This window comes from Drosophila grimshawi, unplaced genomic scaffold (genome assembly GCF_018153295.1).
Source record: "Drosophila grimshawi isolate 15287-2541.00 unplaced genomic scaffold, ASM1815329v1 contig_311, whole genome shotgun sequence".
NCBI classification, from domain to species: Eukaryota; Metazoa; Arthropoda; class Insecta; order Diptera; family Drosophilidae; genus Drosophila; species Drosophila grimshawi.
Window position 1 is genome coordinate 11,644,432 of NW_025063098.1, and position 15,460 is coordinate 11,659,891.

The 15,460-nt window shown below is 43.2% G+C and overlaps 1 protein-coding gene across 11 annotated transcripts in view; it reads left to right on the forward strand.

Moving 5' to 3' along the window:
- The first annotated feature begins 679 nt into the window (after positions 1-679).
- Positions 680-15,460, forward strand: part of LOC6564400 (peripheral plasma membrane protein CASK) — a 30,424-nt gene continuing 15,643 nt past the window's right edge. For 2 of the 11 annotated variants that reach the window (XM_032737039.2, XM_032737041.2), the window contains exons 1-7: positions 684-973; positions 1,477-1,589; positions 2,074-2,179; positions 2,292-2,369; positions 2,895-3,252; positions 3,323-3,590; positions 3,654-3,997. In XM_032737039.2, the coding sequence (XP_032592930.1) occupies positions 915-973; positions 1,477-1,589; positions 2,074-2,179; positions 2,292-2,369; positions 2,895-3,252; positions 3,323-3,590; positions 3,654-3,997 (1,326 nt within the window). In that variant the 5' untranslated portion in view covers positions 684-914. Of the gene's footprint in view, positions 974-1,476; positions 1,590-2,073; positions 2,180-2,291; positions 2,370-2,894; positions 3,253-3,322; positions 3,998-7,054; positions 7,293-13,666; positions 13,770-14,250; positions 15,119-15,460 lie in introns of those variants that run through there. The other 9 variants (XM_032737040.2, XM_043214887.1, XM_032737047.2 and 6 more) reach the window with 8 other exon arrangements.

Sequence of the window (15,460 nt, forward strand, 5' to 3'; positions counted from 1 at the left end):
CTCTCTCTCCCTTTCTCCATCTCTCTCGCTCCCATGCGCTCTCCCAGTTTGGAGTGCCATCAAAAAAGTGTGTTTCGACTTGAAGTATGTGCTTCTAGTGCGGTTCCCCAAAATAAAAATACAACTATTAAACGCTTCACAAAGAGTGAAACTTGAATAGCAGCAGCTATTGTTGTTTATCAGGCGCCTTTCTTGCACAACTGGTGGAGTGCCTTGTTTACCTTTTACCTTTTTTTTTTTTGGGAGCGACCACAGGAAACCATTTTTGTGTTGAAAAATTCAAATTGTCTCGTTCGGTTGCGTGTTGTTCAGCCAGCTGACGGTGAAACTTCCTTTTCGATTCAATCCCATTGCAAATTTGTGGCTGGCTCCAGTAATTGATTTGGGTTCTTTGGCCCGATTGGCCACCTGTGATTGACGCATCATAGAAGAAGCAGGCCGAACGGACCCCGACAGGACTCTTGTGATAACGAATGCCTTTTTCGATTTCCGTTTTTTTATTTGGATTTATTTTTTTGGCTATTTGCGCCCACTTGCTTATTACATTAAAAAGTTTTTTGTGTAATTTTTCAGTTACATGCGACATGAATCTTTAACGCCAACTGCAAAAACAGCAGCATCAACAGCAGCAGCAGCAACAGCAACACCAACACCAACAACAACGCAATCAATTACAACGAAACAACAAACATAAATAGAAGAGCAACAATAAGAACAACAACATAGATCAACGGACCGCTAAAAGACTAAAGTTCATTCAAGTCTTTGGAGGTGGGACGGACGCAAAGTACCAACTGGTGTTTCTGCCCAGCATCAGCAGCAGCAGCAGCCAGTATCAGCCTGGTGCAGCTCATCAATATTCCAAAAAGCAATTGAGACAGTCGGACGAGGCATTAATTCATCAATTATTCAAAATGACCGAAGACGAAATTCTCTTTGACGATGTTTACGAACTCTGCGAGGTCATTGGCAAGTAAGTTCCTTTCCTCTATATTTTTCTTACTTGCTGTCATATCTCATTAGGCCTGACGCCCTAAATCATCTGTCGACGCACGTATTGCTTTCAGTACAGTAATCGCTCACAAATGGCGAACTTCACGAAGTTGGCATCAGCATAATGCGTGACCTTGCCGCGAAACTTTCCGAAATGCATTATTTTTGGGAAATTGGCAATTTGTGAGTGATCACTGTACTAACGTGACCCAATGGCCAGCATGCACAAAAGTTGGCCAACAAGTTGTGAAGTCACCTTTTACATTACGCATTAATATTAATGTGGCAGTGGGTTAGCTGCTGATCTAACTAGTTTTGAGTTTGCAACACAATTTGACTAGTTTTGGCGTGCTCAGTAAGTCAGCAAGTTAGCCCGATAAGGTCAGCAAGGACATTTGAACGCATGAAATCAGTTGAAAACTTTTACTAAATATTTGATATACATGTATGTGAGTGTGTACATATTTATTTTATATATTGCAGAGGACCATTCTCCATTGTGCGCCGCTGCATACATAGAGAGTCCAATCAGCAATTTGCTGTCAAAATTGTTGATGTGGCCAAGTTTACGGCGAGCCCAGGACTGAGCACAGCGGGTAAGTTGCCACGTCGACCTTGCCCCAAAGCGGTGGCAACCGAAGTACTTTGAGTGAATAAATTATAATTAAGCTGCGCAAATTATACAAAATTTGTTGTTCCTAATTGAGCGGTAACAACGGAGCATATTTAGCACGTGCCGTTCCCTTGTTCGTTCCCAAAACACGACAGCACTGGATAAGGACATGGATAAGGACAAAGCCGGTAGAAGGCTGTAGGAGAGTCGAGGCTCAAGTCGTAACTCCCTCCATTGGCCAATTAAAAATGAATTGCTCAAACGCAATAGCGTCCGGACTTTGGATATTGACTAAATGATACATGGCTGGCACATAAGTCAGCCCCAAAATCCATTAGAGCTCACGGCCAGCTGGTGTTAGACATGGGCGCTGCGTGTTTTGGGAGTGTGGAGTGGAAGTGGTGGCCTTTTGGGCGGCCATACAAATGTAACTCATTCTAATATCAACTAATTGCACGCCATTACAGATCTGAAACGTGAAGCCACAATATGTCACATGCTGAAGCATCCGCACATAGTCGAGCTACTGGAAACCTACAGTTCCGAGGGCATGCTCTACATGGTCTTTGAATTGTAAGTAAATCACACGCACACAAACACACACAGACAGGCACAGGCACACCCAAATACCCAAACACCATTTGAATGTAGGCCACTTAAATAATTCCTTTCGCTTTGCTTGCAGCATGGAAGGCTCCGACTTGTGCTTTGAGGTTGTGCGTCGTGCCGTCGCAGGTTTTGTCTACAGCGAGGCGGTGGCTTGGTGAGCATGAATAAACAGCCCATAATTATTGTATTCCAACACCTGTTTTTACCCAAGAGCCAACATAAAATGAGCTCCCAAATGAAGGCAGTAAATGAAGAGTTAAAAAAACAATTTGAATGAACTCTGTAAATGAATAGTTAAACATATTTTTTGAATGATGGCTGTAAATGCAGAGAACAGAGCAGATACCAATTATAATTTTGTACGTTTAGCGCTGCATATTTTAATATAATTAAATACTACCTATGAAAATGGTTTTGTTAAAATGTTATTCTGTTGATCAGATAGCGATTGTTTAAGCTTTAAAGAATACGATTTTGTAAAATGTTTAGACATTTCACAAATTATTGAAACAGAAATGTTGGTTTGGATTCTTAAATTGTCTGCTGTTTAATTAACTATTCCAACGATTGTAATTTTCAACTCGAATTTAAACTTTGTAAGTTAGAAATACTAGCAGTAATAAGTGTCGAATTGAGAAGAGTATAATAAGATTAATCGTTGTGTTGTTATTGCCAACAGCCACTATATGCGCCAGATATTGGAGGCCCTGCGTTACTGCCATGAAAACGACATCCTGCACAGAGATGTGCGACCAGCGTGTGCGCTTCTGGCGACAATTGACAACTCGGCGCCAGTGAAGCTGGGTGGATTTGGATCGGCGATACAATTGCCAGGTACGCGCGAAACCATTGAAACACACGGCCGAGTGGGCTGTCCGCACTATATGGCACCAGAGGTGGTCACCCGGCGTCTATATGGCAAGGGCTGTGACGTTTGGGGAGCTGGTGTAATGTTGCACGTTCTGCTGTCGGGAAGGCTACCTTTTCTAGGATCCGGGGTGCGATTACAGCAATCAATAGCACGGGGACGCCTATCGGTAATTATCTATAAACCTAATGATGTAATGCGATTTGCATATTTAATTGCTGTACATGTTTTTTTTTCAGTTTGAGGCGCCTGAATGGAAATCCATTTCGGCCAATGCTAAGGATCTAGTCATGAAAATGCTGGCAGCCAATCCCCATCATAGATTATCGATAGCTGAGGTGCTAGATCATCCCTGGATTAGGGATCGCGACAAATTGCAGCGCACACATTTGGCGGATACCGTTGAGGAATTGAAGCGCTACAATGCACGACGCAAACTCAAGGGAGCAGTGCAGGCCATTGCTGGCGGTACCAACATGGATCCGCTCTATGTCACCGATGCGGACAGTAAGTGGATGAATGCCCGGATGAATGCCGAATCAACTGCTTTATTGATAATCAACTTTGTAGTGCCGATTGCAGGTGCACCGGACGAGTGGGCCGACGAGGAGGCGGGTATCGAGGCGGTGCAGCGCATATTGGATTGCCTGGATGATATTTACTCACTGCAGGATGCACACGTCGATGCGGATGTGCTGCGAGATATGTTGCGCGATGGTCGCTTGCAACAGTTTCTGCAGCTTTTCGATCGCATTGGCTCCTCGATAATCACGACCAATGGCCGGGCGCCCAGCGCCGAGGCTGTGGCGCGCAGTCGCGATGTCCTGGAGCAATTGTCATCGGTTGGCGTCGCTGTTGGCAATAAGTATGCCAAGGATGAGCTGATGCAGCTACTCGCCGCTCCCCACTTACAGGTGAGCCCACTTTTAATTTGTCAAATACTTTGTGTATATGCATACATATGTTGTATATTTGTGGCTATATTTTGGGGCAAACTGTCGGCTCAAGCACATGATTGCCTACTGTGTTGCCTGCCAGCAACTGGCCATGTGGTCATATCAATCTGTGGTCCACTCAGCATTTCGGTTTAGTATAAGCCAAAACAAATTTGAAATGTATTTTGTGCCAACAAACTAGAAATTGCATACAGGGGGAAACCACCACCGCCACCAAAACTAGAGTACTGTGTGCTACTATGTCAACTCCCGCAGAGCGCTCACTAATCCTTTGCTCAAACAGTGCCACACACATACACACCACTCATTGCTACATTCTATACACTGTACGTGTACAAACAGACTGCGCCTGCTAATGCAACCAAAATACAAACAATTTAATCAAAATAAACCTAAATTAAATTCGGACTTTGCTGCTGCTGGTGCTGCTGCTGCTGCCACAACAGGCAGTGCCAGTCCCTGTGGCTTCTCCCTGAAGGCTTTTTGCGCAGAAAAGTATGCTACACAGCTCAATTGCCGACTCTGTCGTCGGCGGCGGAGTGTGCCACACATTTGCAACAGACCAACAGAAAAACATTTAACGATTGCGAAACAAAATAACAAAGCTCGGCTGTTACATCACAACGACGACTAAACACACTTTTCTATGGTTGCGTTAGAACAAGTTGTCTATTTATTTACTGCATATAAGCATGGATGTTAAATATACCTGTACGAATAAAACTATTTCGATTTAATATGTACGGAATGATGTGGAATTATACATTTCCTATGACTTATTTTGTTTTATTTATTGAGTTAGTTGCGTTAAATGGCATTTACTCTATTTACTATTTAATGGACCTGCTTGCAGGCAGCGTATATCGATGTAAAGCTTTTTTCCATTCTCGTTGGTATTCTCTGAGCCTGCCTGTATGCGATATGAACGCTATAACTCTGTGCCATCCACTGTCGTTAATTGCTCCTTGAAACAGACTACACTTTTTGCAGCTGGGCGGCTGTGCTTCATATTTTTTGGATACCCTGTACATATTACAGAGTGCAAGGATAAGCACTCCAACAGAGCTTTATATATATATTTTCCCATTTGTATATCGATTCAAATAACAATTATTACAAAAGCCATCTTATATATATATATTGTACACATTGAGGGGTGCTTATTATTTTCTTGACAGATTCTGATTGTAATCAAAAACAAAAACAAAAATATAGAAAATAATTGAAAGTTTAAATAATACAAAGAACTATGGAATGTGTTCGCTTTAAGTCTTTATTTAACTTTGAATAAGCTAATCCTGTAGACAAGTCCACATATGAAATTGAGTAGAGTGTTTGACTTTTAAAAAAACACGTTGGATTATTAAAATTAAAATTGTTACATTGTCATCACAGGGTATATTTCAGTCTAGCACACCACTCATATAATCCACTGCCTTTCTGCCGGACAATATGTCCGGCAGTCCAGCTTTCTGTCTGCCGCTTTGTGTGTGACGCAAGCTGTGCTCGTGTGCCAGCGACTCATTTTCATAAATTCATGGAAACAAAAAAAAAAAAGAAAAAAGAAAAAGCAACAAAACAAAGAAGAAGGAGAAACAGAAGAAGTGGCAAAGGCGGAATAGTAGATGGATAAATATGACAGACGATATGAACAACTGAACAACTGCACAAAACGCAGGCTCAGCAAGCAATGAGCGAATGTGTTAATGCTATATACAACATCCACAATCAGCCAGAGAGCAGATTGGATGCTGCTGGGTGTTGAGTGTAGAGGGTGTTGGGTGTGGGGTGTGAGGTGTTGGGTAGGCTAGGTAGGTAAGAACAACAACTATGTTTTTTAAGGACCTCGGCCGCAGTCCAAACATCATTCCGCTGCAAATCTCATCTCTCCCATTCACGCTCTGCATTCTCTTTCACCGTTTGCGCTGCAAAGTGCAGCGAGCGCAATACGCTGCTGCTGCTGCTGCTGGTGCTGGTTGCAGAGGCATTGCAAATGCATATACTAACACACACACAGCGTACATGTGCACATTCATATATACGTGCATTTTGCGTGAGTGTCTGCGTTGTATAAACTAACCGAGCATTCGTGATTGACTTAAACAAAAAAGCGCGCACAAATTTGAGTTTAGTTTGCGGCGCAGTCGCCGCGAGGGAACGACGACAACGTCGCAGCCTCCAGTTGGATTTATTTGACACTTGCCAAGTGATGTGTGAAAGAGGCGCCTAACGAGCGATTTCGCGACATCGGCCCACGCCTTCAGGTCGCCCCCATTTGCCAACTGCCCCTCATCCATAAAAGGGTTAGCTGTTGGCTAAACAAAGCTCGGGGAATAGGTAGTGGGTGTGTGTGTGTGTGTGTGAGTGTATGCGAGTATCAGTGTATGTGTGTGTGTTTGTGTATTGTGAGACCTTCGTCAAGTCGAGTTAAGTTTACTCGAGTCTATTTCTCAAGTGACTCACTCTGACGCGCTCCGCACAACCCGCGTTCGCTTGACCCAATTAACAGGAGGCGGACGCGGACGCGGACGCGAATGTGGATGTTGATGTGGATGTGGATACAGATGCGAACGCGAACGTGAACGCGAAGTTTCCTCTGGAGTGTGTAGTGCCGTGTCAGTGTGCCAATTACGCGCGAATTTCCGCAGTAACCTCCAGCGAACAGGAGCTCCAAGCCGTCACAGCCAGAGCCACAGACATCGCCACAGTTGTAGCCAAGTTTACAGGCACGTGTTTGGCGGTAAAGCCCACATGGGAGCAATTGACAAAAGGGCAACCGCTGTCATTGGCGACGCCGCACCCCCGAGCCCCACCATGTGGGGCTGGGACTGTGTCTCGGGTTGGTGCTGTCGCTGTTGCTGGAACTGGTGCTGTGCTGTCGCGCTGCTCATAAATTGGCAGCACAACAAAGTGCTGCAGCATCAACTGCGCCGTTATAACTCAATTTAAATTCAAATGTGTGCCACAACAACAACAAAAAAACAAAAATAAAATAAAGAAGTGAACAAATTATAAAACGAAGGGCCAATATCGACCAAAGCAACTGAAATTAGCATACAAGTTTTGAATGGCGGACGAAGCCGTTGATGAGGAGGAGGACTTTTGTTGTTGCTGCGACAGCACATCCTTAACAACGACAACAACAACTACAACATCGGCGCCACAGTTCAGTATCTTCCAGTGGATCGGACTGGAGACGGCGGAACAGCTGCCTCCGCACATCATCCGCTACTACAACAACTTACATCAGCAGGTAAATGATTACAGCAGCAGTCGTAGACGTCATTGCCGCATTTAAGTTTCCCTACACCTCTGATTTGGCAGTCAGTTTATGCAAATGCTGCAGAGTCCCTCAAGCAACGCTGTAAATAACTAATGAGGTTACAAATACGTAATTATTGCTGTATAACACGAATTCACTAGCACTCTGAGGGCAATCTTTACATTTCTCGACTTTACTACTGAGATGCACTCGAAATATTTGTGTAATCGTTTGACCAGCAAACTGTAATAATAAAATCGTACATCTTTTATTGGCAGACCACTGGATGAGTCTCATAATAAGCACAAGATAATTTGTTCAGTTAGCTTTAAGATAATACTAACTATATTAGTTTAGAGTTGAAATACAAATAAAAGTAAAGAAAAAGCGAGTTATGGAGGCAACAAATAAATGATTTTAAATGAATGAAAACAAAACCTGATGAGAAATCTGAGAAAGCACGCTGGTAATTCCCGTATTTAATAACGACGTATTATTTCATCGAAAATAATTTAATTAAAATCCAAATGCAAAGCATTGCTTTTATTTGCGAAATAAGCAGCAAACTCGGACTATGCTTATTAGTTTAATAAACTATTTTTAAAATATGTTTACTATTAATTTTCAAATATGCATTTTGGCCTGATTTTCAACCCGAATGTATGATACCAATTTTGTTTTGTTTGAGTCTGGCTGTTATTTTGCTGAAGGCATTTCTTGATGCAAATGCTAATTGGCAAATGGTTATGCTTTAATCCAAGCTGTCCCCCGCTCAAATTCATAGAGTAAATCAATAAGTTGGCTGACATTTGCAATTATTGAAATTGTGCATGGTTCACAATTAATTGTAAATTGAATTAATGAAGACAAAGCAGTTGGTCAAGAATAATGCATACAAATGACCAGATAGCTGCTGACAATCCAACCCGAATACATGCATAATAATATTACCATACATTTTTGGTCGGTGTCAGGTTTTAATGTTGTCTGTCGACATTTAGTTAAAGGCATTTCATGATGCCCATATCAATTTACAAATGGCTATCGAATTTACATTTATTCAAGGCTTACCCCATTTTGCGCCTGCTCGCTAGCCTCCTCCTGCCTGTGTGATGTCTGTGGCAGCATCTAGCAAGTAGTTGCCTCCAATTTACCATCAGCTTTATTACAATGCTCGCTCTACCTTTGACTTGTTAGTGATTTGCCAAATATACACCACGGTATCCACATATACATATCTAAGGTATATCTGAGCGAGCGAGGCTGCATACATGTTTACAAAAACATACGTATACATCACGTATACATGCATGTGTGTGTTTGAGTTTGTGTGTGAGCCGACAACTAAACGTGTCAACAAGCAAGCAGGCTAACTGCCATCACCACCAGCTACCTGCCCAGAATTGGCCCGGTCACAAGCCGCAAGCTGGGCCGGGGCCCACTGACACATTAAGCATACCCCTTTTGGCGACACACACATAAATGTTGGAATGCCTGAACTTTTCAGGGTGTTGTTTGCAACATTGTTGTTTGTGGCGAGTAAATGCTATTGCCACTTCGATAAATTGACAAATTCGTTACGAAATTGCTCTTTGTCCACACGACTACGACATAGCAATGGCAATAGCAATAGCAACAGCAACAGGAACAACGACAATTTTATGTTCATAGTTTATTGGCTAACATTCGAAGCCATCCACAGCTGGTATTACATGTGTTTTGGGCCTTGACCTACAACACTGTGCTCGCCATGTGCCTTGGCTCTGGGCGACCCTATTGCCAGCACCCATATGTCCTTGAGGCCAAATGCATTCCAAATCGTTGTCGCACTTGACGGGATTGCAGCACGCCGTGCACTTTATTGTGCATTAATTAAAAGCCTGTTATGTTCCGCATTAAACGTGACAGCATTTGCGTAGTAGGTGCAGCAACAAGGAGCTGTTGCAGCTTCATTACGGTTTGGGGGAGTGAGGAGACAGCAGCAGTTTGTTGTCCTTGCAAATCAATCGATTGTCTATCTCTCTCTCTCTCTCTCTCTCTCTTGCCCACTCTCTGTCTGCGCTTGTAAGCGCTGTGCCGCAAAATATTTCATAATTACTTGCTGTGCCTCAGCACAGTTTCCATAACTCATAAGCCTGTCCAGTTGTGGTCTGGCCCACTGTGTTACCTACTGCCTACTATCGGACTGTTTGCACATTTTTGCCAACTGGGCAGCTTACCACAAGTAATTAGGTTGCGGCTTCGGCTTCGGCATTCTTTCCTTTGGCCATGATTCCTTTGGCGCAAGCCCGCATGAGGTTGTCAAATAAGAAGTGGGCACAGCTATCTGTGTGGAAGTGAACGTCTTTCTCTCTCTCTGTGTGTGTGTGTGTTTGTGTATCTATGTTTGTCTGTGTGTGTGTGTTTGTGTGGACACAAGTCACCTACTTTACTTTGGCCATACTCGTTGTCATGATTTAGCAATGCGACCGCAGCCATAGCAGCCAGCAGAAGCAGCCAGCAGCAGCAGCAGCAGCAGCAGCAGCAGCAGCATCAGCAACTCGTTGATGATCGTAGTGCTGATGCTGATGCTGATGCTGTTGATGATGATGCTGCTGCTGTTGCTGTTGATGATGATGATGATGATGATGATGATGACGGGGCAACGCCGGCGATGATTGGGTTAACGACTACGTGGAGCAGACATTGCGCTATAAATTACGAATATTTTCGCAAGCCCTTCACGTTACGTGCTGCTGCTGCTGCTGCTGATGCTGCTGATGCTACACAAATAGCAGCGCAGCTGGCGGCGCAGTCATCGTTAACGCCGGCAGCGCTGCTTGCGGCCTATAGTAAGAAATGGTGGCCAGCCTAAATTTTTCGCCCTCTCTGTGACACTGAGTCGTATCAATGCGCATGTCCTGCACAGCATCCTGCACAGATTCAGCACAAGCAGCAGCAGCAGCAACAGCAACAGCAACAACCCACCACCACCAAACCAAATAGAATGGCCAATATAGTCATCTCTTTTGCACGCATATGGCGAGCACATAAAGTTGCCATCTGCACCGGAAATTGATTGCTAGGTGAAAAACTGCTGCTGCTGCTGCTGCTTTTGAAAATGCTGCTGCGAAGTTGGCTGCTGCTGCATTCAGCTGGGAGAGCTAAGCAGAGGCAGCATTGTCGGACTGCCGCTGATAATTCAGAGTTTAGTCTATAACTGTGCACCTTGCTGGCTGGAACAGTGGCAGTATAACGCGAGCCCTTGTCTGGATAGGACGGGTACACAAAACAACAGCAGCAGCAGCAGCAGCAGCAGCAGCAGCAGCAACATCAGCAGCAGCAGCAGTAGAAAAGCAATATTTAGTACGGCCAGCGCTTCAACAGCGACGACGGCTGCTGACACACACAAACACACACAGACACACACAAGAAAAAACACGCACGCTTACCAAGAGTGAGTGTGAGCTATATATCGGGCTCATCCTCGTCTTCGTCATAGCTGTCGTTGTTGTTGCTGTTGTCGTATTCGTTGCCATACGGCGCAAGCCAGTGCAAAAAAAAAAAAAGCAAAAAAATAGCTAAAAAAAAGTCGAGAAAAAATGAAATGTAATAAGTGAAGCTGTAAGGCTATAATGAATGAACCAGAAACAGGCGAAACGAAACTTTTTAATTTTCAAAAGCAAGTGCACAAACTTTTGGGGCCCAGCTAAGAAATGGTTTACCAACTGCTGGCTCACAAAAGTAGGCAGTGAAAATTTGTGGCGAGTGGCCGACCAAAAAAAGTTAGACACAAATTGATTTTCACACGCCACGACAGAAAAACAGAAAAATAAAGTCAAAGAAAATCAACACGCACTCACCTCACACACACATACACACACACACACACACACACACACACACACACATACACACACACACACACATACATATAAACACACAGAGGCACACATTCGAGACGCAGTCGCGCACACGTTCTTTTGGCGACTTTTTCATGCCATTGAATTTAAGCTCGCTACTTGCTGCTGATATTTTTTGCATATTGGTTTGCTGGCATCGAGCGGTCTCACAAACACACACAGACACACACATCTTTGTGTGTGTGTGTATGTGGGAGTTGCTCGTAAGGAGAAGCACGAGTCTCTGCGAGGCAACAAGGCAGCGAGGCAACGCTGCTCTCGTGTCGGTTGTCGGTTGTCGGTTATCGTTGTCATTGACGGCGGCGCCTTCGTGCGAAGCAACAACCGCACTGTCTCCCGTTTAGATTGCCTGGACTGGGCTGGCCTGGCCTGGCCCGTCGAGGGCAACTAACCGAACAACCAATCGAACCACCAGCATTTCTAAATCGATTTGACCAAAATTATTATCAATGATTTGGCAAACGACAGGCGAACGCGTTACAAATTGAATTAAATTAATCAGATTTCATACCTCGTGTTCAGCTCTCTGTCTATCTGTGTGTGGATTTGTGTACATTTTGGTGTGTGTGTGTGTGTGTGTGTGTGCGGTTTGTGTGAATTTTGGAAATTGAATAAAACGGTGACAGCTGGCTTATTCATTTATGATCTACGACTGCAGCGACTGCTTTTGGCTGCTGTTGCTTAGTACAAGAAACAAACCTCGTGCTTAAAAAAAAATAAAATAAAATAAAATAATAATAATAATAATAAAATAAAAATAAAGCGAGAACGGTAAAACTGCTTCGTATAATTTCATTATTGATTTTGACTCGCAGAGACGGCAAAAACAAGAACTGCAAATGCTTACAATAAAATTGAATAACAGCCATAAACACAATAACAAAAGCAACAAAAACAACAACAACACAACGATTTAGATGCTCCCGACAAGAAAATCAACAAAAACAACAAAAACAACATCAACAACTTTGCAGTAAGTATGAGCTGAATAGCAAGTCATCCCCGTTACACCTGACAGCCCCGACCCCCCCAATGAATGCTGTTTCATCTCTACACTCCACAAATTTCGTTCACTTCACTGCCTTGGCTCCTCAGCACAGCAGCTTCATGCTTCCTGCCGCTTGCCTTCTCTTTCCTATTCCATTTCCGTCTACTTTTGCCTTATCAAAAAATGTGTGTGTATACACACACACCAACCCCCTGCCCTTCCTCCCGCAAACACAAACACAGCCTCGAAGAGAGCACTGCACCCATACACAGACAAAGTTTGGTATCATTTACTTGGCTCCAGCCCAACTGCAATAACCGCCCACTCACACACACACACACACACACAACCAAACTGCTCCACACTTCAGATTCAGACTTTCTCCCCTTAGCTCCACCCGTCCGTCTATTTATTAGACTTCAGCAGCATTTCTGTTACTTTTTTTTTTGGTTAGCTTTTGCTGTTCTGTATAAAAATGTCTGTACATTTTGTTCTCCCTTTTTATATATATTTTTTTTGAATTTTTTATGAATTGAATTTGGTTATTTTATTCGCGTATGTTGCGCTGCAAAGTTGCGTCTGCTGGTTGCCGTTGGGCGAACCTGACTGCCGACTCCCCAAGCCAATGCGAAAAGCTCAGCACGTTCTCATTCAATTATGGTGCGGAAGCGACAGGGCCACATTAGCATTCTTAAAATACGGCAACGGAAACCGGCGAAACAAACATTTCAGCACCTTTGGGCCCCAAGCTGAGGCCAATGCACAGCCTTGGCTAACCATCTGCCTATAAGGACCCACATTTAAAAACATGTTATTTAAGCATTCACAATTCCTTCTTAATTTAATTCGACATTCGCAGTCCTGTGCAACTGTGAACTTTCCCCAAAAACTATGTATTTAACATAAATAGTCTCGCATTGCTGCCATCGTTATTTGAGCTCTGTTCGCTGGGGAATTGTATTTGGAGTTTGCTCCTTTTCGCATATTACGAGTTTTAAAAATGTTGCTTTCTTTTTTTGGTTCCTTTTTTACCCAAACGATTTTTGTCGGCCTTTGGGCCAATTTAGATAGCGTTCTTCCCATGGGTGGTTATTTTTCCTTTCTTATCATCTAGGCGCATAAAATTATATTTTTACTAGGCAGCCAGTTTGCTTTAATTAAAGTTGACAGCTAATGGACATTTTCATGTTATTATTCGTTTTAATAACGCGAAAGCAAACTTTGACAATCTTATTTGCATTGCGTTCGTATAAATATTTACTTCAAGTCCAAGTTTTATTATATTATGATTTTCTCCCAATTATACATTTGATATATATATGTTGCTGTGCTGAGCTATTCCCAACAATATTGACTTAGAAAAACTTTATCCATGTAGCTTAACTCGTAGTTACCCACACAATCCAAGTTTTCCACAAGTCCATTAATAGATCGTTTCGTTTAATTTTGGGCTTCTCAACAATTTTCTTTTGCAGAACTCGCATGCTAAAACAAAAATTAACCAAAAAGGCAACTCAAAATTTCAAACTAAATTCAACTTGAAAATAAATAGTGAATACTTGTAAAAATTTAAAACACTGCAACTTAAATACAATTTATAAACAAATAATATAAATATACACAAATTAAAACACTGCAACTAAAATACATGAAAATAACAATAAATATAAAAATAAACACAATTGTGATGAATAAACACTAAAAAGAAGCATTTAATAATTTAATAAAAACAACAAACACTTAAAGCAACAAGGGAAAAAAAGAACAACATAAATCAATTAAAGGAAACAATAATTTTAAAGAATACGACACCAAGTGAGCTCCACAGGGCTCCAATAAATTATTACTAAATACATACTCCCATATATGTAGACAGTATAAATACATATATATGTATGTATGTATATGTATATACATGTACCGTGATAGCTAAAGAATTCAAGAGAATTTCAATGCAACCAAACGAAGAGCGGCAACAGCAACAACATATGGAAAATGCATACATGTTTCAATTGTTGTAATATTAAGGCAAATCCATAAAGTGGAATCCACGTTTATTGTTGTTGTTGTTTATTGTTAACTGTTGTTGTTGTTGTTGTTGATGTTAGTCAACGCTGTGATCAAGTGACTCAGCTGCCAAGAGCAAGAACAACGCATACCTGAAAATCAAGTAGAACAGGCGACAAGAGTTTCCCAAGAAGTTAAGCAACAACAACAGGAGCAGCAACAGCAACTGCAACAAGCAAGGGAACAACGGAAAGTGCACCATATCAGAAGGTTCAAGGACATATAGAACCAGGGGAACAGCATACAACATTTACTCGCGCCAATCCTCGCCACCGCCACCGCATCGATTGCAATGCTCTGGTAGCCAAGACAGTTTTACCGTGGATCACTACTGTGGCGGCGGCGGCGGCGGTGACACACAGGCTGCAGCAGCAGCAGGAGGATCGGGAGCAGCGGCATCGGGAGCAGCGGCGTCTGGCGGTCAATGGTCAGCAGCGGGCGTGACAGCATCCGGCGGCGTCGGCATGTGCCAGCATCATGGGCTAACATCACAATCGTTGATGTCCGGTGGTTGTGGCTCACACATGTCCTTGCTCGGCGGTGGCGGCGGCGGCAGCAGTGGCAGCAGCGGCATGAGCGGCAGCGGCGTCGGCAGCAGCGGCCAGGGCATTCCCGTAAACCAATGCTCGGCTGCTGATGTTGCCATGCTGTCGGGACATTGTCGCAGCATGAGCGGTCTCAGCTCAATCAGCATGTCAGCGCCGCCCTGCCCGCCGCCACCGGCTCTGTTCAATCCGTGTAGCTCAGCGTTGTCCCTGCAACAGGCGGCCTCATCGCGCTGGGGACCGCGCACCTCCTGCCCAGTGCATAGTCCGTTTCGTGTGCGTGTGCCCAATGGCTCCATATGCTCCGGACATCAGGTGAGCCACACACACACACACAAATACCCAAAACACGAGTGTGTGAAAAGATAAATAGACTGAGAGAGGGAGAGAGTGGTGGAGTTATATATATAATGTGTCTAAAATCCGTTAATTAATTGCATTCACTTAAAAAAAGCAGCCACAGCTTGCCACAAAATGTTTTGCGCCTTTGTATTTCATTTTGTATTTAAATTGCCTTAGAGAGCCATGTACATATGTATGTAAATCTATATATTAAGGCATATATAATATGTATGTAAATATATATCATGCGTGTATCCGTGTGTTTCCGACTTTTTGACTCACACACCTACGTTTTCCGTTCTGTTTCTCTTTCTC